Source organism: Thunnus thynnus, chromosome 18 (assembly GCF_963924715.1).
Source record: "Thunnus thynnus chromosome 18, fThuThy2.1, whole genome shotgun sequence".
In the NCBI taxonomy this organism is placed as follows: domain Eukaryota; kingdom Metazoa; phylum Chordata; class Actinopteri; order Scombriformes; family Scombridae; genus Thunnus; species Thunnus thynnus.
Genome location: NC_089534.1, coordinates 24,513,774 through 24,536,361, shown reverse-complemented (window position 1 = coordinate 24,536,361; position 22,588 = coordinate 24,513,774). Strand labels below are relative to the sequence as shown.

At 39.1% G+C, this 22,588-nt stretch overlaps 1 protein-coding gene across 2 annotated transcripts in view; it reads left to right on the top strand.

The window, feature by feature from the left end:
- The window catches only part of scara5 (scavenger receptor class A, member 5 (putative)), a 110,129-nt gene that overhangs the window by 54,936 nt on the left and 32,605 nt on the right, over positions 1-22,588 (top strand). For both annotated transcript variants that reach the window (XM_067573245.1, XM_067573244.1), the window contains exons 8-10: positions 9,054-9,134; positions 13,270-13,377; positions 18,364-18,429. In XM_067573245.1, coding sequence (XP_067429346.1) covers positions 9,054-9,134; positions 13,270-13,377; positions 18,364-18,429 — 255 coding nt within the window. The remainder of the gene's footprint in view (positions 1-9,053; positions 9,135-13,269; positions 13,378-18,363; positions 18,430-22,588) is intronic.

Below are 22,588 nucleotides of genomic sequence, written 5' to 3'. Positions count from 1 at the left end.
TTTGTCCTGCCTCTTTCATTACTCCTTCTCTCCACTCTTCTCCTCTATGTATGTTTCCCTGCTCTAAGTGTTTAATTGGCATGAAGCAAACGCCTTCTACTAGAGTTTCACAACTATCTTTCAATTTGACAGCAGTATGCGTGTGTCTCTGTTTATGTGTGTGCTTGTATGTGTCAGAGAGAAAAAGAGAGAAATTATGTATTCACATGCATGAGAGTTTCTTTGATGCAGGCCTACACACAGTGTTCCAAGGATATCAACAAAAAATAGGTAGTCCAAATATTACTCCTACGGTTAGGGTATGGGAAGGTTTAGGTAATTTAAAGGGAATTTTAGGAAAGGTTTTAAACTAAATTATGATTAGATTAGATGACTAAAACATATGGACAGATTAGGCTTGTGGGTTAATAAAACCAGGAGAGACGGGACAAAACTGTGTTCCTTTCCTCAGTTCAAAGGCTTTTCATCTCCATCTCCCACACCAAACATACCACCCCACATAACACTACTTCTTTGTCTGGCATTGAAGAGAATATAGGGCATTTTTGCTACTTTTTGAAGAGAACAGTCTCATGGATACACACAGTATAATGGAGATTAGAAACCAGCTTGTATTTCAATCAGGAGAGACTATGTTTTTTAGTACACAATTATTTTTATTGACACATGCACAATGTTTATGAGAATGTGAAAAGTCTTTGGCAATCAGACTGCATTGTGACGTCATAATTTTTATTAAGGGGGTAATGAAGCCGAGAGTGGAGTAGGATATTAGGGGGTAGAGTAGGATTGGTTTAACTAAAAGAGTTAACGCCCCTGATCAGCTGATAGAGAGCAGGAAAAGCAGGGGAGAGAGAGGGGAATGAGATGAATGAATGAAAATATAGAAAGTCTTCCTGCTTGAACTTCATTTCAAAACAGTTTATGAGAATGTAGAAGTCTTTGGCGATTAGACCCCATTGTGACGTCATCATGTTTATGAAGGGGGTAGTGAAGCTGCGAGTAGAGTAGGATATCCCCCAAAGAAAAGGTAGGAAAAGAAAACTGAGAGGAATATACAAACCAAAGCGATATATCTCTATCCTTACCTTACCTGGTAGCAATGGATTTCTAGTAACATATGTAAAGGGAAAATTAGACAGAGAAATCCAGAGCAAAGAAAATAATTATATTTTATACTTGTATATATTTAAAATATGCAATGAATGAAGTCACGATAGACCAAGAGGAGTGCTTGAGGTCACTATGACTATGAGATGGGTGTCATGAGGTCACGATAGACCATGTGCTGATGTATGAGGTCACGACAGACCAAGACTTGACTTGATGTGCAAAATAATAATGAGAAATGTGATGGCTGTCTTAAGTCTCGGCAGACCCTTTTCTTGACACGTGCAAAATAATAATGAGAAATGTGATGGCTGTCTTAAGTCTCGGCAGAGCCTTTCTTTACACGTGCAGATTAATAGTGAGAAATGTGATGGGTGTCATGAGTCTTGGCAGATCCTTTTCTTGACTCATGCACAATATGATGAGAAATATGAAAGTCTTTGATGATATGCATATGCATAAAAAGCCAACAGAAATACAGCTTCGAGCAGGGCGTCAGTATATGGAGAGAAAGAACTATTTCTGAGAACAGACAGTATCCTATGCAGAAGAGAAGGAGTGATAGGCTTTCTATGGTCAGGAACAAGAGGAGAAGCTTTAAAGATGCCTTTTAATGGTATTTTTACAGCCAGATTAGAAAATAAACTAGGAAATGAAGGATCATAACATCTGATATTAAATTGAATCCCGGCAACAATCTGCAAATGTACTGAGGTTTAAAATGGCAAACATCCATGCAATAACAAATGAAAGCACAAACAGCATTAATGGAAATGGTTGAAGTGGCATACAGATGAGATACAAAGAGATACAAAACAGATACACAGAGATACAAAACATAGCAAAAGTGCTCCAAGTGAAATCATAGGTTTTTGAAGTGGAAGCTGCTAAAGACTTCCTCGTGTAAACCCAAGCTGACTCTAAATATCTAAGCATGGGGCTTTGGATTAGGACAGCGTTAGATGTTGAAGAGGGGGGACTTGAGTAGGTACTGGGCTTGCCTCTGGACAGATGCTTCGGAAGGTCTGGAAATTGAAACGAGAGAGTGAATCAGCTAGTATGTTGTAATGACCGGGCCATTATGATGAAGTTGTGGGTGATAAATGACCTCTCATGAAAGGCATGATGTCTTTGGAAGAGGAGCACCCTCCTCTTGATGATGCCGACAGCTGCTTGGTTGTCACATAGCACTGAAATGTGTTTGCGTTTCCATTGCTGGCCTCAGACATGGCAATCTACAGTGATGGTGTAAATCTCATACAACGCTGAAGACTGATCCAAACAGGAGAAAGAAGGAGGCCAAAGGCTAACGAACCACTACCGTTGATAGAATGCCCCAAAACCCAGGGATGGGGTGGCATCTATGAAAAACATCAATGAATCAGAGGAATGCACCAGCTCATCATAGAAGAAAGTGATCGAGGAGCTCAGACAAGAAGCGTAAGTCAGAGTGGCACCCTTCATGTAGAGATATGAGATCATGGAGATTAGGCACAGAAGACGCCATATCCAATAAACGGTTGATGAACAAGCGCCCCTGAGGGATGATGCGCATGGCGAAGTTAAGATGACCAAGGAGGGAGAGCAATTGTTTTGTCATGTTCTCAGTAGCACAGAAGGACTTAGTGATCTCACGGATGCGTTATAATTTATCAAGTGGAAGGGACGCTTTCATTTCAACTGAATCCAGAGTGATGTTGAGGAACTCCAGGCACGTGTCTGGGTTGTTTTTTGTTCTGACAGAGAAATGCCAAGAGCATGAAAACAATATTTCAGTTTGGACAGACATGAGCCTGAGCTGTCGTGTGGGGGATCAATCAAGAGAAAATCATTCAGCAAATGCAGAACAGAGGGAATCCTGACTCTGTTTAAGAGAATCCAGCAAAGTGCCTCAGAAACTAAATGAAATATGTATGGGCTGCTCCTGCGACCAAAAGTCAGGCATACAGCAAAATAATATTTTTGCTCCCACCTGATGCCAAAAAGATGCCACTGAGAGGGGTGAATGGGAATGATTTTTAAAGAGTCAGTAATGTCTGCTTTGGAAAGCCAAGCACCTTGTCCAGTTAACCTTCATTTAATGGCGTTGTTGACAGTGGTATAATGAAGAGAAAAGGGCTCTGGTGGAATGAGGCTAATAATGCTTGGAAAGGGGCTGGAGGAGAAGGACAGATCGAAAATTAATTTTTTTTCCCTGAACATTTCCCTGTGGCTATGCCTTTTTGGCTTGTGTGAAACATGGAAAATAGAGGGGACTAAAATGGGCCCATGACGTACCAATTGGTAACCCCTTTCTAAAGCAACTGAGAAACTATTTCTGGCTCTTAAACTGCAGACTGAAGTTTTTTAGCCACATACAGTAGGTAACTGTAGGAGATGAGAGGACCCCAACCCGAAATCCCTGAGAAAGACCAATAAGAATATGATCTGCAAACACAGAATCAGGATTAGAAGACAGTTCTGCTGCTAGATGTTCAACAGTTATTGGAGCGGAGGGATGATTGTTCATAATGTCTTTGAACCATGTCAGTTCTCCAGCCGTGAAGGGACCTGGATGATGCGCTAGGGGAAGACTGACTGGGGGTTGGCATCTTTACAACCGCTGCAAATGTGGAGAACGAATGACTGTCAGAGGTGCCAGCTGGGGAGAGGCTGATAATAAGGTGGCAAAAGTGCAAATGGCACTGAGGGCAGAGGGAAGCAGTGTGACCTGAGTTCCCACAGGTGATGCAGGAAATGCTTTTAGCGCCTCCAAATATCATCACCAATAATGCAGTGTCCAGGTCAGGTATTGATGGAATATATTCTTTCCATAATTAAGATTGAGGTTGCCAATCAGAGCCAGATAAGAATCAAATTCTTTCCATCTCTCAGGGTAGACACAGCAGATTACGTCATGATAGACACCGAAGGCCACAAGAAACTGACCAATGGATAAATCTCTGTTTTACCAGGGATCTGCAGACTTGAGCACAGCAGTGATGTTTTCCCATTGACGACAGCTTTATCACACTCAGGGGAAGGCAGGATAAGACTCACCAAATTAACGTCTTCGCCTTGTAGGATTTTAGACCTTAGACAAGATGATATATTAGCTGCTTGTGGAATGTATGGTGTACCTAGAGGAGGGGCTGGGACAGCAGAGGCCAGAGAGTGTTGAGCGGCTTCAGTCTGGGAGGATGTTGAGGGTAGACTGAATGAGGGAGCTGGTTGCAACATAAGGCCTGGGTAGCGACGATGGTTGCAGAAGATGGAGCGGTGGCTGAAGCATTTTCCAGGGATAGAAGGCATGCCTTGATGTTTTGCATGGAGTTGGCCAGAGACTGTAAGGTGGTTATCAGGGAGTTGTCTGCGGTTGAGTAATAGAAGAAGTGTGAGCAGGAGCATGAGAGAGAGAAGAGGTGTGCTGATATGACAGCTGACAGAGACAATGAAGAGAACAGATTTAAAATTTGACAGCTATGACATGATTGAATGATAGAATATGTGGTGCAGTCTGATTGGTTTAACTAAAAGAGTTAACGCCCCTGATCAACTGATAGAGGGCAGGAAAAGCAGGGGAGAGAGAGAGAGAGGGGGGAATGAGATGAATGAATGAAAACATTGAAAGTCTTCCTGCTTGAACTTACTCTAAACTTCATTTCCCAAATGGCAGGTTTTGCCAGAAGATGAAACAACTTCAAAGGCTCATTTAAGATCTTCATATCACCAAGAGAGAAGTCTCGGGGTTTTCATACAGCAATGCTGACATGAACAGATTTAGATGAATGATTTGTTGTTGCGGAAAGCTGCTGAGCTGCAGCCCGAGTTTGTGCTGAGTTAGTCATATGTTACGAGCTGAGGCCTGGAAAAATTTACAGCCTACACAATGTCTACACAGCCTGCGTGGCGAAAGAAATATATTAGCTGAGCAGCAGCAGGAGCTTCAGTCCTCCATCAGTGTCCACACAGGTTGTGTCAGGCACAATGATGAGTGTAGGTCAGAGCCCAACACACAGTCACTGGAGTTATATATGAAAAATGGAGGAAAATCGACTTGAAGCGTAAAAATTTGATTCTCTGAAGTTAAGTACATGAAGCACAAGTGAAATACGAGCTGACCCGCAGCCCGTGAAGACATCTGTATTGATTAAAATAGGAGCATATCTTTTCCGTCAGACGCACATGAGGTGGAGGCCTGAAAAATGAGGCTGAAATGCTTTCTGTGTTGACACTGTGTTAGTGTCATCTGTTGACCATTCCATGGTGTCTGTACAGAAAGCAATTCAGCTGCACTTTTTCAGTCGTAAGCAGGAAAGTTAAGCCAGGCTCAACATTTGCCGCAACACAACTTGAAGTCATCTTGCAAGGTGCTGCCGTGGCCAGTGAAAAAAGTACAAGCGCACATTCCTGGTGGATTACTTTGCAACAGAACAGAGTGTTTCTACTGTTTAATTCACAGTTGTCACAACAAAAGATAAAATAGTTGCCACATTGATAACTTTTGAGAGTTGTAAAATCGGGTCTCTTACAAACCATTGTGCAGCGTTTTGGCGTCTGAAAAGCCTTCAAATTCTCTAATATGTTTACTCAAACTGGATTTCCTGGATCGTATCTCATGTCTCTCTGGTACCTGAAGCAATACACCACCAACAACTCAGCCCTCTGTGTTGTTTTAATGTCCGCTTAATGTACATTTTGAGTGGCATGTTTGCTTTGGATCCTCTCATGGCTGGCTTACACATTAGCATCATCACAAACGCACAGACACACATGCACAACGATTATAATGTGTGCATACTCTGTCCTGACTACAGATGAAGTGTTTATTAAGTAAACACAAAAGTAGTACTTAGATGATAAGAAAGTTAAGAAAACTGGCCATTCTTTTACTGCGGGTCATTAAATAAACAGTATCGTTCTGAAAAGCAAAGACACGTCACAGAAAGACTCTTCATCAGAATGAATCACTTTTCAACACAAACCTGTTTTCATATATTATATGATTATATATTATATTCCACCCGTTCTTATAGTGTATCCTTAAATAGCTTAAACCCTGATACTGCCTTGTATCGTTCATCATAGTGATGAATTTCACAAGAAGCTCCTTATCTCCTCTTACATTAAACATACATGTTGTCACATCACATCATCATATCATGTTGTGATCTATTGTAGCCTGTCTGCCTTTTATACTGTAAGTGTGTGAAAAAAACAAAAGAAAGACAAGCTTTTGCTCCACTCTACAGCAGATGTGTAATGCAGACTAGATGTTGGACGAAGGCGCCTAAACTCTCCATGAGTGGTGTGCTTTTGGATGTAGTGCTGTCAGATGTTTTGAGGCTGATCCTGGAGGAGCCGCTGGGCATGTTATTGTTGAAACTCAGTCAGCTGAATGAATAAATAGGACTCTTAGAGCCAGGAGATTAATAACGTGAAGCTCTGCTAAAACAAACTACTAACAAGGACGCACTTTCTCCAGGACCACCTGGGTGGATCATCTTCTGCATGCATGCACAATGTTTGTATTGCTATTCTTGTGAGGACCTTCCAGATTAATTCTCCAAACTATAACCTTAAAAGTAGACAATCTAGTTTGTTGATAGCTCTACTAAAAATGGTTATGAAATGTTCACATAGACCTCAGAAGGAGATCTCAGAACAGTTGTGAAGACTTCTGATTATAATGCTTTTAACTGGCTTTTAACTGATGTCTTTAAAATTTCCTTTGCATTTTAGCATTGCAGATTATTATGTTTCTCTTGAAAGAGGAATGAAATATTTATATTATGTGGTAGCCATGACCATAAACAGTGCACAAAATGTGTATAAAATAGTTCAAGGTTACTGGGGTTCACTTGGCAGAGGAAACTGTTTAGTCAGTTCAGTTATTGTTAGTTATTTCTTGCTGGTTTGCTGGTTTAACCAGTGTTGTTCAAAGATGATCAGAGTGAAACAGAAGGATTTTAGTTCTTTTAATGACCAGAAAATCATAAGCAAGCAAAGCAAGGAAGGAAACCAAAGAGAATATTGAACCTACATGACCACATCTTAACAACTGATTTCTCACTGCTGGTTTGCACTGTCTTCTCAATTCTTTGTAGCTTTATTAATTTGTGTTTTATTTATATTTTCCTAATTCTATATTCAACTCAAAACCCTGAAACGTCCTCACATGGAACATTTTCTGTCAGCTTGTATTTCTGTCCTCACAAGGATATAAACACAAAAGCACAGGCAGTTACATGAGGGAGTAGATGCCCAGCCTCCCCTCTTGCTTTGACCTTTTCACAGTCTCATGACCTGTTGTAACCAGTTAAGTGTGAGCGGTTGTGAAGCAGCTTGAGGCAGCAAACAGTCAGATCTGTATCTCAAAGTCGGCCAGCAGCTTCTCGGCATCAGAAACTTGAAAATGAGGAACATTAGAGCTCTGAAGTATCAAACCCGCTGGACATGTGCTGGACAATAACAAACCCCAAATTTCTGAGCATTCCCACAAGCTGTGTTGTGGTCCACCTTGCTAAACATGTGGTTCCCATTGTGGCCAGACCTCTCTCTCTCCTGCTCTCTAGCAATCTCTCTTCACTCTCTCTCTTTTTCACTCACTATTTGGCTTTTTTTTCACTCACACCAGAGTAATCCAAGTGCAACAAACTTTTGGACTGAATCCTTTGACCAGTTGTAAAGCCCAGTTTGGCCTTCGTTTTGGCTGCTGTGTCACTGTGTGTGTGTGTGTGTGTGTGTGTGTGTGTGTGTTTGTGTATGTCAACTACGATAAATATAATGACTCCTAGAATTTAATAAAACCATTATCTGCAGGAATTAAAGGCTCACATGTTGCTTTCTGAAACAATTTTTGGTCCCATGTGCTTCATTTCAAGTGATAATCTACAAGATTCTTGCGTCTCCCGATTTTGGCAACACCTTTGATGATAAGCAGTCCAACATGCTGTAATAATAAAGACACTCAGTGAGGCCTCTCATATTTCTAACTTTATTTAGGCCAAAGAAACCCCTGTTGCAGCTTCCATGAATGATAAATGACAAATGGGCCCTCTCTGTTTAGAACAGCAAAAGTAAAGTTAGTCAGTCAGTTTTTCTAGTCCTCTAAATTGTTGTGTTGTTGTGATTCACATGAACCAAATTTAAACATGAATTCATGTGGCAGTTCATTCTGATTATTGGGCTACTTTTTTAATTGGCATGTTGTTAATTACAGAATATGATGATGTTGCTCCATAACTTCTGGATGTGTAAATACTGTTTGCCAACAACATTTCAATTTAAAAAGTGATTATATGTCAGTGTTGTGTTCACAACTTGTTTCTGCTGCCCCCAAATGCCCAAAACAATCTGTTAATGCGGGTTTAAAGTGAATGCAGACTTTTGACTTTGAAAGGATCATTAGCAAATCCTTGTTCACTTTTCAGTTGGCAAGAATTACATGGTGCAATTTTTAAAGATGGATTTATGACTCTGTGTCAAGTGTACAGCAGTCCTGATCACAATGAGCAGAGGGTTTGCAATTGTGTTTGCTAGATCACAGCATATGTTGACTTAAGTTGTGGTCACAACGCTGTTGGCGATCTACTGCACATGTGTGGAACACTTCCTCCAAGCTGACCCCAGAAGGTAGTATAAACAGAGCAACTACCCGTCCGTGGTGTCCGCAGCTGTCCGTGTACACGTCCGCTCGGGAGTATAAATGAAGCTTTACTTAACTGAGCCTTTCTTCAAGGTCCTTGATGTTTTCTTCACTATCAACATTCTCCACAAATGTTTTGCTTGTCCGTCTCTACTTCAGTACAAAATAAATAAATAAATAAATGCAGGATAGTGTTGTTAGCAAAGGACATCAACAATGGATACTGTGAGATAAATCTTACAGTAGCACTTTTATTGTTTGTATATTATAACCAATGCATTATGTCATCAACACATTTTTTTCTTACTTTCTGCAGGGCCTCCAGGGCCAAAAGGAGAGAAAGGTGATAATGGCCCACTGGGGCCCCCTGGGGCCCCTGGATTGACTGGCTTAAGAGGTAGGTACAATGAGACAACCATTAATCAGTTATTGAATATTATGAACAGTCAAACAAGTATAGTACTGATCAATTCTATAATAGGTTAGGTTAACTACAATGAAGCTGCATGAAGCATAATATATCTGTGAATTGTTATGAAATAGTGACACTGAATTGGATAAAATCATCTTTATGCAGTTCACTTAGAGCTGCCTTAATGCTTGTGAAATAGAATAGGAAAGCATAACCTTCTCAGATTCACTAAGTGTGGGTCATTACATCTCCCATACTAAAAAGTACTGCATTTTTTTTCAATATGCATTTATTTCATCCTTTCAAAAGTAAATGGTACTGCAATGTTGAATTTGCAGAGAAAAATGACCATAATCTGAAGTCAGTCTGTGAATCAAAATGCCATTCAGTGCTTGCAGTACCAACCACTGCAAATTGTCAGTCTGTGGGAGACATTACGGTATTATATCTTTGGAAGCATCTTACTAATACAAAACTTATGTAATATATGTCAGAAAGAAAGAATGACAAATTATACAAATTGAATGGATATTTAAACTATTTCTGATTTAATGCATGTGAAGCGAGAGATGCAGAAAAAGATGTCTGATTTTCTTGTGTTTTTGGACTGGCATGGTTTTTGGATGAGTACAGTGGGTCCAAAAAAATACCTGGCCTCTAAATGTCCAATATAAACACTAAATTTGGAGTTACAAGCCTTTTTTAAGCAACAGGATTTAAGTTTGAGTGGCATGAAAGATGAAAATCAAGCCACTTTTTTAAACATAGAACAGATTTTGGCCAGTGTTTCTTTCTTCTGCTTTTGTGATTACATTCAGTTGCATTAATAATGCAATGAGCAGAAAGCATAAAAGGTCATATAAATCCGCTTAAGAAAACAAGACGCCAGACTTTGGATGGGGATTTACAGTATTCTCAGACAGGGTGTGGACAGGGCCAGTGGGATGCGTCATCTATCTTTGTCTCGAAGGTAATTCCACCAAAAACCACAATATGAACCCTCACCCAGGCAGAACTGGCACCTCAGAACCATGAAATGACTATTTTTCATAGATACTGTACAATACAAACAACAACAATGAGAATCCAGATGTTTTGAGACCCCCTCCAGCTAGGCACTTCTTGAATCATCACCCCTCACACGCTCCTCCCCTGTCATCATACATCCCACATTCTCTGGCCGATGAACTGCAACTCTCACATGACATTTCCAAGAAGCATTATCTTCCTGCTGAGAGGGAAACCCCCCCGACCACCACTGCTATAGTTCCAGGAAAAAGTGGATAAAAAGAATTTCTGTAGGAAAAGAAGAAAAAAAAAACTGTTTCTTAGTTGAAAACATAGCGAGCTGAATGGCAAGATTCAAGACCAAAACAAACACAGAGCAACCCCTAACAGTCATACTGTCTTTGGTTGGTTTTGTGGGATTTTTAATCAAAAGTCTCTTTGGTGATGGTCAATCTCTCTTTTCAGGGATCTGAAGTTAAGGGCTATAAGATATATAATACAAAACCCATCTTTTAGATCATATCAGAGCTGACAAATATGTGTAAATTTGACCAATATTTGTAAAGATAATTAGTGCTGCAACCATTAGTCAATTAAGCAATTAGTCAATCAACATAAAACTATTTTGATAACCAAATAACTGTTTTAGTCACTTTTTAAGCAAAAATACCAAACATTAACTGGTCAAAGCTTCTCTTTAATGCTTTACTTTGCTATACATGATAGTAAAGTGAATATCTTTGGGTTTTGGACTGTTGGTTGGAAAAAAATTTGAAGATGTCTCCTTTGACTCTTACTTTGAGAAGACAATTGACAGATTAATTGATGATAAAAATAATAATAATAAAAATAATTCCAACTAGTCAGTGGTAATGCACAGATGCCTCCAAAACAGCATGTAAGCCACTTTCTGTGGAATCCCAGTTAGATAAAATTGTCTTTTTGATTAAAAAACACTAAGTGTGATAAAAAAAATAAATAAAGATAATATGATATATAAAGCGGCCAGTTCAGACGTTTTGGACCCAATCTGAAACAGACCAAATCCAACATGTCCAACACAATTTGAAAGGACCCCGAGGACAGTCAGCCCTGGTCTTTAATAGACTTGAGAATAATCAGAGTTGATCCAAAAACTTCTCAACCTGAACAGACCCAAACAGGGAGAGAACTCCAAAACTGGCAGCAGCATGATACTCCACCAATTAAAGGTGCCACATGGAGTTTTCTTGTAAACAAAGAAAAATTGTGTATATCAAGTGTTTCTCACCAAAACAAATTATCTGTATCCGTGAGGTCTAACAAACATGTTGAATGCATTTTCTTCCTCAAAAAACATTTGCAAAGCCATTTTTTTTAAAATGATGATGCATTGTTCAGGACCACGTTTGCTAGCAGGAAACCATCCTAACCAGATTAGACTAAACATGGAACAAGGACAAGTCGACCTTGTCAGTTAGTCAGTTAAATTAAAAGTCAGTTACTGATTAGATTAGGACTTATCAATCAAACAGCCAATCATGCATCATATTAGAACTGGACAACACTAACTAATTGATATTCAGTTTTTAGCCATGCTGTCAGCTGAATGGTACTGTCAGTCTATCGGTTGTCTGAGTTTGTGCACAAATTTAGCCCAGACTGAAATATCACAACAACTCCTGGATGGATTGCCATGAAATTTTGTACGAGCATTCATGGTCCCCAGAAGATGAATCCTAATGACATTGGTGATCCCCTGACTTTCCTTGTAGTGCCACCAGTAGGTGTGACATTTAAATATCTTGACTATCTTGGATGGACTGTCATTGAGTCTGCCAGATATACTGTATTCCTCCAGGTCCCCAGTGGATGTATCAAAGACAAACAGAGTGTAGTGTGTGCATATCCAAAAAAACAAATTGAAGGCAAAGGTCAAACAAAAGATCAGCACACTGTATTAATAGCACCCAACAAATTTGATTTTTCAGAGTAGTGTTTTAATCTAACTGAGATCTTCGTCAGACATTGTCAAAAAAAATCATTATAGCAGATGTGTAATGTTTACCAAACAACCCATGCTATTAACAGATCTACACATGCAGTCTGTCGGTAAAGCAGCACATGTACCTTTGATACTCCGTTTTCTTTTAAGCCAACGGACTTCAAAAAATTCTTTTGGACTTGTTGAACAGTCTAGTTGGACTGTCCTGCAGAACACAAAGCAAACTTCTGCACTGCTTCCAAAATATGATTGATAGCATTGTCCCAGTGGGTTTTTTAAGGAGGGATTTATGGACTCTTGACAGCAAAAACACAAAAACATGATATTATCCAACATCCGTTCAGTTTGTGTTTGGCTCTTTAATGCATTCAGTCTAAATTGAATTCATTGTGCTGAGCAGTCACAACAGTGTAATCAGAGCATATCCGAGCACAGTGACATTTGAAAAAGCTTCAGTGGCGCAATCAATAACTCATTACCACATTAATTTCGAGACATCTGAGTGTGCTTAGTGTAAACAAACATTCTCATTGTGTGCCACAAGGGTTGAGCTGGATTGTATTTATGGAACAAAATGAACAAAAGATAGTTGCTGTTTTTCTCACTTTCCGCAAGCATTCAGAGATGAGGGTGTTGGCAGATGGCATATGAATGATGTCAGGGTGGGGAGGGAAGACATGGAACAACAAGGCTTATTGAAAATGTTAAGAGAAAGTCCTCATTATATCGCTTTCGTTCTTTCTCCAGTTCATGGATTGGATGTAATTTGGGGACTCCATATGATGTGTGCAAACTTGCCTGGAGGACAATCGCAAATTGTTTATTCAGTGGAACCAATCAGAACCAACTCCAACTGTGATGTATTTAGTGGAATTATTCAAAAACTGGCAGGAAAAGCAATTAATTTTTGAAAATATTTTGGTTTTAAATTGAACCCTTTAAAGTACAACTCTGATAATGTTTGTACTAAATATTTTAATTAAATAAACATAAATGATCTCCACTTACAGCAGACAGAAGCCACAATAGTTAAGGCACTTTACATGGTGTCATAGCAGACTGGTTTTCCTGTGGGATGGTTGTTTATCGCTTCTTGAACTCAAGCCCATATGTGTTTGTGTGTTTCAGGGTTTACAGGAGAAAAGGGCATCCAGGGCCCTCGTGGTATGAAAGGGTCGATTGGGGTCGGCGGTGGTGATGGAGAAAAAGGAGATTCTGGACCTGCTGGGCCTAAAGGTAAGTCTGTGGTATATCTTGCATTAATCAATACGTTTTCTTATATAGTTATATTTATAGCTTATCCACTCAGATACTACAGGATGTTGAAGTATTTTAAGAGCAAATAACTGTTGTTTTTTGCTGATTTCTTGGATTTCATCATAATTTAAAACTGACTTGATCCATTAAGGTCACCAACATTTCTCGATGTAGACATGGACAAGATTGTTAAACGCACAAGGAGAACATATGATCTGAAAAGTCTGAGTACAATGTAATAATCACAATGTACAAATTTTGCAGGAGGTTGTACTTTATGGGGGCAACAGTAGCAGTCACATTACAGTGAGTCAGTCACTCACAGCTCATTATTCACAAGTCAAGAAGAAAAAGCCCATTTCTCTCTGTAGTCTTGTACAGCTCCCAGCTGAATCTTGTCAACGCATTCACAGCTCAAATCATTTCAGACTTTTAAATAAAGAGACTCTGCATTAAAACTACTGTGATGTCACACTGGACTGCCTCTTCCATCATTAATAGGTGGCTACTGTTTTCTTAGTGTGTTTGCCAAAAAGACTATGATTGCTTGTGATAGCTCCAGTTATTCTTCTATGTATTCTAAAAACTCAGGTGTCTGGAGAGGTTAAATATATATTTCTTTGACATGAGCATATATATATTCCAAGTACACATGAGAGTAATCGGCAACAACACTGATAAAAGACAAATTTTTGGACTGAAGAAGGTCCATGAATGAATGTCACATAACAACTGAACACACAATACTTTGAGAACCTCTCCTTTCTCTCTCTTCCTTCCTCCGCCCACTCATCCATTCATGTATCCAGTTGATGTTTCTACTCCGGCATCAGCAGCTGGACAGTGCCAATGATAACAAAAACACACTCAGACACACATACAGCTCTGTTGGGGAAAACATGGCCGTAACAAATATGATAAGACGCTGCCGTCTTTCTTGTGTCAACATGTTATTGTGGATCTATATAGTCTGTGTGACTGTGTGTGTGTGCCAACAGCTGTTGCTGATCAGACTTGAGTTTGGCTGAAATGTCCAGTGTTGGAGTCCCACAGTCTCTGTGTTGGCCAGTGGCTCTCAAAACCTTGGACCAGGCTGTGTGTTTTTTTTGTGTGTGTGTGTATGTGTGTGTGTGTGTGTGTGTGTGTGTGTGTGTGTGTGTGTGTGTGTGTGTGTGTGTGTGCATGTGTACACCCCTAGTCATGGTGCAATACTGGGCACCAGACTCTGCTCTAGTTTTGGTGAATTTTCAACAACGTTATTGTTGGTTGCTGTAACTTTTAGCAATTCAAGGGATATACAGTTCAGGAAATCTTTTGTATTTTCTATTCCAAACAAGTGATATTTACTAGTTCTGCATTGTAAAAGAAGTCCATATTGAACTGACACTTAAAGGGGGCATATTATGCACATTTACAGGTCTATATTTATATCTATTGGAATATCTTTGCATGATTTACAGTTCAAAAAACTCCTTATTTAACTCAGACTCACCCTTTATGCAGCCCTTCAGTTCAGCCTCTGTCTTAAACAGGCTGATTGAGCTCCTGTCTCTTTAAGGCCCCCTTCCCAATGAGCCCTCTCTGATTGGTCAGCTTCTGGAAGCTGCCCCTTGGCTGACTTCCAGCCGCTCTGAAGGCTACATCAACACACCATGAAATATAGTAGTAGGATTTCACTACATTTTCTCCTTCTTTACTCAAAATGTCTCAGATACATCCGTACATGTTCGAGCCAAAATGTGGACAATGCAAACACATGGAACAACTTTTGCAACAACCTTAGCAACTGACTGTTGATGGGCATGCATGACAGAGCATGCTGAAGTCCTGGCTTTTGACTTGCAGGGAGCATTTCTACATATGTTAACCTAAAGTTTTGGAACTCTGACCATGTTTAACATAGACATCCAACACCATAACAGAATGTAAATAACAGAAAATTACAAAAAGCATAATATGTCCCCTTTAATGTATCTGGAGCCTGTTTAACAAAAACATTTTGCGAGCTCTGCTTACAAACACATGCCAGATGGTGACAGCGTCATATTTCACAAATGAGTGTCGCTTATCATCATGCATGAGTCTCAAGTATGATTGAGACCCACCAAATCACTGAAACAAGTCAAAATGAGCTAGCTTAAATGATCCTGGGTTACAAATCATAGCTAGCATGTTAATTTGGTGAAACAGGCCTCTGATTTGCTTGGAGTAAACAGAGGAAAACATGAGAAATTAGCACAAGCAGCGATAAAGACCACGGCTGAACAAACATGAAAGGAGTGTCACCCACAAAAATTCGGCACTGGTCACATCATTGTTTTACTGACAAGTTAATTGTGTTGCACAAAAACACAAACGAGCAGTTTTCAATTAATGGAGACAAGATAAACAAAACAAGAAGCTTTGCGGATGCTTGGCCATCTACACTCTGGCAGTTTACAACAGTGTCTGTCTGTGCTTCCACCCATCTGGGGTCTGGTTGTGGGTTTAACAAACCAGCAGAGGGTGAAGAGTTTGTAGACCTTCGGGTGTGAACGGGCCCCAGCGTAAGGCAGTCACTCAACCAAAGAGCTTGTTAAAATAGCACCGGGAAGCTTCATGGTTTCCTTTTATAGATGAATGGTGGGTAGACTGAGCTGGGAGTGCATTAGGTGTTGGCTTTTTCTTTGGTTTTAAAGCATCTAAGTGTTGAACAAGCTGGGTTTGCTGAAACGATTATCAGTATTTAAAGTATTTAAAGCTTAATTAATTATTGCTTTGTCCACTTGGGAGCAGTAAAAAAACTCCATAACAAGGTGCAGATTCACTGCCCTGAAATATTATCACATTATAAAGTGGTTCTGGCTAACGACAGACAAAGAGCAACTTTAGCATTTATTCGGAGTAGTATTTCTGTCTATCTGATGAATGTAAGTCAAATATTCACTCTCATTTTAGCTTTTGGTCTCCACCAACCCCTGAAAAAAACATCTGGGTCTTTAACTGCTAGCTGTTTGACCTTTGTTCACCAGCTAGAGCTTTCCCCCTCTGCCATTTGGTACAATAAGCTGAAACAGGAAAAATCCATGGATGTCTGTACATGGTTTCATACTAATTTATCCAATAGATGATGGTTGATATTTCAGTCTGGACAAAGGTGGTGGACAGATGACATTACCATGCAATGTGGCTAAAATTTAGTGTAGCTTTAAGTACTTCATTTCAGACATTTACCCATCGCTATGCCACCAGCATGCAACATGCAAACATACTCGGTATAGTTTTAAATCAAATGCATCTGTTGTCTCTTGGGGCTCAGTGGTATTTTACCAGTGTGTTTAGTTTTTTCCTGTAGTGTTATTTAGTTGTTAAGGATGTGGTCAAAACAGAGGTGTCACTGACAGCTCAGGACGTCACAGGCAGGGTGTGGTGGGGTACTAGCTACATTACTCAGACATGGACATACATACAGTAACACATGGTAGGTGGGACTAAATGCCACCTCGGCTGGCAGCTGCCCTGTGGTCTTGGATGTGAAAACCAAGTCAAATTAAAGGTGGGATAAATGCCGACTTGAAGCTGATCCTCTTATAGCTTCATGGCAAAAACAGATGTGTGGTTTCAAACCTCATGGCTAAAAATTAGCAACAAATCCCACTAAAACAGACGCTCTCCTGTTTTGGAGGTTAGTTCTGTGAGGACTTTGGAATAGAATCATATTTTGAAACAAAAACAAATGAGAAATGGCCGTATCCAAGCTGCTGATTGGAGGTAAGTGTCGTGTGTAAATGTGCTGTAATTTTGCAGAAACCACAAATGAGAGGATTTTTATTTACAGTGATTAAGTGGTTTTACATTGCATTAAGTTTTCCACCATGCAGATATCTACACTGTAAAGAGCTCCAAGAAATTACCTTGACACTGGTACCTTTATTGCAGTCAAAAAAAAATCTATTTTCATTTCTACAGTCTTTTCTCTCTCTTGTTCCTCTCTTTCAACCTCATTCACCTCCCCTCTATAACAACAAATGTTAACCACAACTTTTAGAGGTAAATTAAACACCAGAAGCATGGTGGTATCCTCTAATTTTTACATTTTATGCCCATATTACGAGACAATAATTACAGGGGTGAACTATTTTAGGGGATTCTACTAAAAATATTACAAAGTAAAAGTACAAAGTAGAGGAAATGGGTTTGAGGTGGAGTTTTTAAAAATTTAAACCTGTTGGTGGTTGAGCTGCTTTTCTCTCTGTGTGTTAAAACTATTTTGAGGCTTATGTTTAAATTGCATAGACACACATGTCTGCCCCAGTCACTGTTATATTGTGGTTACACATTAGGATAAGGTTTGATTATGATTAGTATCAAGTTCTAGGTCTACTTTTGCTGGTCTTTGATTAAAATTTGGGATATTATCAGATATTATGAGTGTCATCCAAATCGTATTCCTTCCTCCCCCCCCTAAATCTGCAGTGATATTATAGAGAGTTTTCCTAGTTTGAATAAAGTTTGAGTGAAAAACACTGAAAAACTCACATTTTGGTGATGTTTTAATTTGATATTCCAATGTTGATACACAGTGTACTATTACATTGCTGTGTTTTCTTAAAAGTGATGATTTGATTTGCTTGATTTTGTCATAAACAACATAAACCTTACATATTCCAAATGTTTGTAAAACCAAAGAAGAAAAGAAGAAGAAAACCAAAACAAAAGAGACAGATTCAATCCAACATGTGACCTGGAAATGCAAAGACAAAAAATCTAAAATGTAATAAAATAAACAATGTGTCAACATAACATTGAAGCGTGACACCAGATCATTTGTTCTCACAAGTCCAGTGAGATTGTGAAGAGTTTACTCAGCATCTACAGGGACAAATGTTAAGATCAGGTGAAAGTTACATTTTAACAGATTGTATTGCTGCTCCTGTAAAGTCTACATAATCCTCCATTTGTTTTTCTGTTCTGTTCTTTCCTCAGGTGACAGAGGAGACAGAGGGATGAAAGGGGAGAAGGGTGATCGAGGAGACAGGGGAGAGAAAACAGGTGAGAGCTGATAATAAAACCAACGAAGAGTCTGTCCTGATAAACAATGTGATTCTACCTGTTTGCACTAATAAAAAGGTGTTGGAGGAATATAACTGATTCAGCTGACACCTACTCTGCATATCTGTGACTTTTGTCATGTTACTCAGTCACTGGGAATCCTTGAGGGATCTTGATGTTGTCTCCAGCAAAAATTAGAATCAGTCTACTGTAATTTCCCTGTAAATTATTTCATTAAGTAATTACATGAGTTTATTCTAACAGTAAGTTTCATTTACTACTACAAGCTTAACAACAACAAGTCTCTTGTGCCACTGCCGGCAGTCACTGGAAGCTTTGTGCCTGTAAGATGACCACACAGTCAGTAAATCTAAAATGGTTAAACATTAAAGTGAATACTGTCTGCTAAAAGATTCAATATGTTGAATCAACTTGAGTTTCAGTAATATTTCCACTAATTAGTACGGTAACAAATTGCTGTTTCAATTCTAGTGACAATGACATAGTATTTTGTATTTTTTCCATCTTCCTCTCTCACTAAGTTTTTTTAGATGAAGAACAGTTGGAAAGTGTCTGCTCTTTGGATCTAAGTTGTCTTGCTGCTTTGATAAATTGTAATCCAGTCCTGTTCACAGACAGAAATATTGACAATTGGATTTAAGTTGCCCTGTGGAGTTTTCTTGTAAACAAAGTTTCTGATTGAGTGTTACTCAGCAAAACACATTCTGCATATTCTTGAGGTCTAACATGTGTTGAATGCATTACCTTCCTCATAAAACATTCGTAAAGTCAGTTTTTCTTAAAAGTTTGAAACTGGGATTGTTTATTTGCCAGCAGTCATTCTCTTCCTTGCCTTCATTGGTGCATTGCAACATTTCTCTACCGCCACCTGTAGATCAATGGAATAGTGTGAAACTATTGGCAGGAATATGTTTTGCATGTGCATCCTCATGTGTGTGTGTGTATGAGAGAGAAACAAAATGGGTACCTACATGTTAAAAAAAAAACAGTACAGAACTACTTGTTAACCAAAACTGTCTCTGCAAATGTCAAAAAGGTAGACAGAGTAACTTATGAGTTATCCACCCTAACTAGAACGTCCATATTGGATGATTCTTTTTTATTTTTGGGACCCAATTTACATCCAGTGTCAATGTTTCTAAATTTCTCACTACTTCAGAACATTGTAACAATGGTATGGTTAAGGTTAGGGGTTATGATTCTGTTAACAGGGTTACTGTTAACAGAATCATGAACTTTAATTGCAAGTCTGTGACAGGACACAAAATATAAGTCATATACCTCAACCTCCACAACCCACTTCCTGTATTGGCACTGAACATTAGTATTGGACATGAATATTGAGGTGTAGAATTGTCCAATATGGACGTAATGTAGAATTACTGGGCTGAAAGTAATGTGGTTTGAGCACTAATGAAAAGAAACACTAATGTCTGTCACTTATATAATCCTCTATATTATCTGTGGACTATACAATAAAGCTGCAACATGACATACCTTTTTGGACAATTTTGAGGCTTCTTCTCTGCCTCCACTCCCAAAACAGTTTCATATGGTTCATAATGGGCACTGAATGAACATTTAATAATCAAAGTGATTTCCAAGATTCATTTGTTACATCAAAGCCTTAGATGCATTTTTGGTGATAATATCTTTATGTTAAGAGCAGCAGCAAACATATTTTTCTGTTGATTCTACATCTTAACTATTTCAGACATCTGCTGTGATGTTTTTATTTAGGGTTAGTTCATTGAGATTGTCCACAACTGATAAGAAGTGGTGGGGGGAAAGCTGGCTACATGTAAACATTGTTGATTGCAATCAAAGTGTGTTGGTTTGAGAAAAGATCCCAGATTTAAACAGCTTTGATTTGACAAAAACGCTGAAAAAAGCTCAGTTCAGCACGGCTGATTTATGTGCAGCATCAAAGGTAAATTATATCTGTAATATAATGGAAATATTTAGTTATTTTTTTTATAAAATGCTGTCTATCTAACACAGTCCTAGTGAAGAAAATCCTCCTGGGCACCAGTGCTGTAATAAGAGCGCATACATCCATGCTTGTGATCTGAAACCACCAGTTGGCAATACAAGAACAAAAATTTACGAGCTGATGACTTTACGGGTTCATACATCTCTGCCCCACCTGACATCCTGTGCAAAGAGCTGGGGGAAGTTTAAAGGATCAGTCGATCTGCTTTTCTTTTCAGCGTAATCTCACGGTGTCCGACACACGATGAAGAAACACATGGCTTAGTGGACATCAAAAGGGTTTAAAGATCGTGTGTGCATATGTGGTTGTGATCCTGTGGCGATAAGCTTGAAACCTTGTACAAAACCACCAATCTGGATTCAGGTACAGGAGAGAGAAAAAAATATGAATGGCCCCTAAACCACAGACATTTCTCTTCTCTTTTCTGCCACAAATGTTAATCTTCTTTTGTTACATCATTGTGGCTGTTCTCCATGTGATGGAGTGGTGTTCATGTCAGATTGACTCAATCCCTTGACCTGCTCTTCCTGACCATTACAGAACCGACAAAGATTGGTTCTTTCCTCACGTCATTTACAAGACACGGATGTTTGATGTTTGAAAGACAGACTGAGGCCACATGCTGTTGGCTGTCAGAAATATTGAATCGCTGTGCCATGCACTTTTTGGTCACAAACCTTATGTGGCTGACTTATCGTTTGATGCATGCCTCGGATCTTTTTACACTTCAAAGCATACAGTGCATACCTGTCTGATTACTCCCCAGAATGAGCAACAGAGTGACCCCAGACCGCTGAAGTGTGCGTTCCTCCACACATGTTGGGTGTTAACACAAACTGAACCTGCCATACAGTCATGTCACTGAAAGGATTAGCCTCTTTGCTTTGTTAAAAGCCTCAACAGCACATGAGTATTTCTGAGTAAAGAAGGACAAAGGGGCCCCAGATTGTAATCATTTGTGTGTGTGAGTGTAAGAGAGAGAGAGAGAGATCTTTCATTTGTGTCAGACAATCTTCTTCTGTCATCTCGAGATTGATGTTCTGAAAATAAAGGGTCTTCAGGCACTCAGAAACACTCCTGAAGAAAAAAGGAAGGAAAAGGAGAGAGAGTGTAAAATGTAGGAATCAGAAAGTAGAAAAACAAAACAAAAAATTATGGAAGTAGAGAAAGAGAAAGTTTTGGGAGATGGTTACCTTAGTTAACTTACATGTAAATTGACAAGAACGTAGACTAATATGTATACTAAGTAGATAATTGTCCTCATTGCCCCATGCTAAATACAAATTTCTGATTTCTCTGTCATGACCAGTATTAATGTTAAAACTGTTGTCTCCCTATATATGTAAATTCAGTAGTACTTTACTTACATTGTTTACATACCACGTAAAGCCTATAAACTGCTACATGCTACTTGCTTAGTTACTGTTGCCTGTCAACATATGCACATGTGCAGTTTACAATTATAATGCTGACAGATATAACATCGAAATTCTTAGTAATAATTGTAACGATGGGCCCTTGATTTCAGACAAAGATAGGCAGAAGCAGACTTCAGCAACCGTTGATTTTGCCGGCTGAAATCATAACTGTTGCTGGCAGATTTTATCAGCTGTAGCTAGCTAGCTAATTAAGCTAACGTTTGTTCCATGAGTTGGTCGAAAACACTGTCTAAGGCTGACTTTTACATGTTTCCAGCAATTTCCAATGATTTTAAACCGGAACCCAAATGGCCTTAAATATGCACTTAATGGCTACATACATATAGGTATTGTGCTAAAAGGCTAAAGTTGCAAAAGGCAGCATCAACATCAGCTGACGATTCATATAGAAGACATGGAAATAAGAAGAAGCACATTCCAATGCCAATAAAGAGCAAGGCTGATCCTGTAATAGCATCCAGTATAAGCTTTCACACAGTGGAGAAAGAACAGTGGATGTACATTCTGGGTGGTGAGATTGGGTGGTTTTCTGCCCAGTTGGGCTACTTTTTATATAATTAGGCAGATAAAAATTGTTTTGGGTGGGTTGTGATAATTTGGCATACTTTTTGTACCATTCAGGCCTAACAAAAAGTTAGGTTATATTCCAAGTAGAGGTGAGCAAGTACACCATCATCTTTATCTGTATCTGTTCAACCAACTAAAT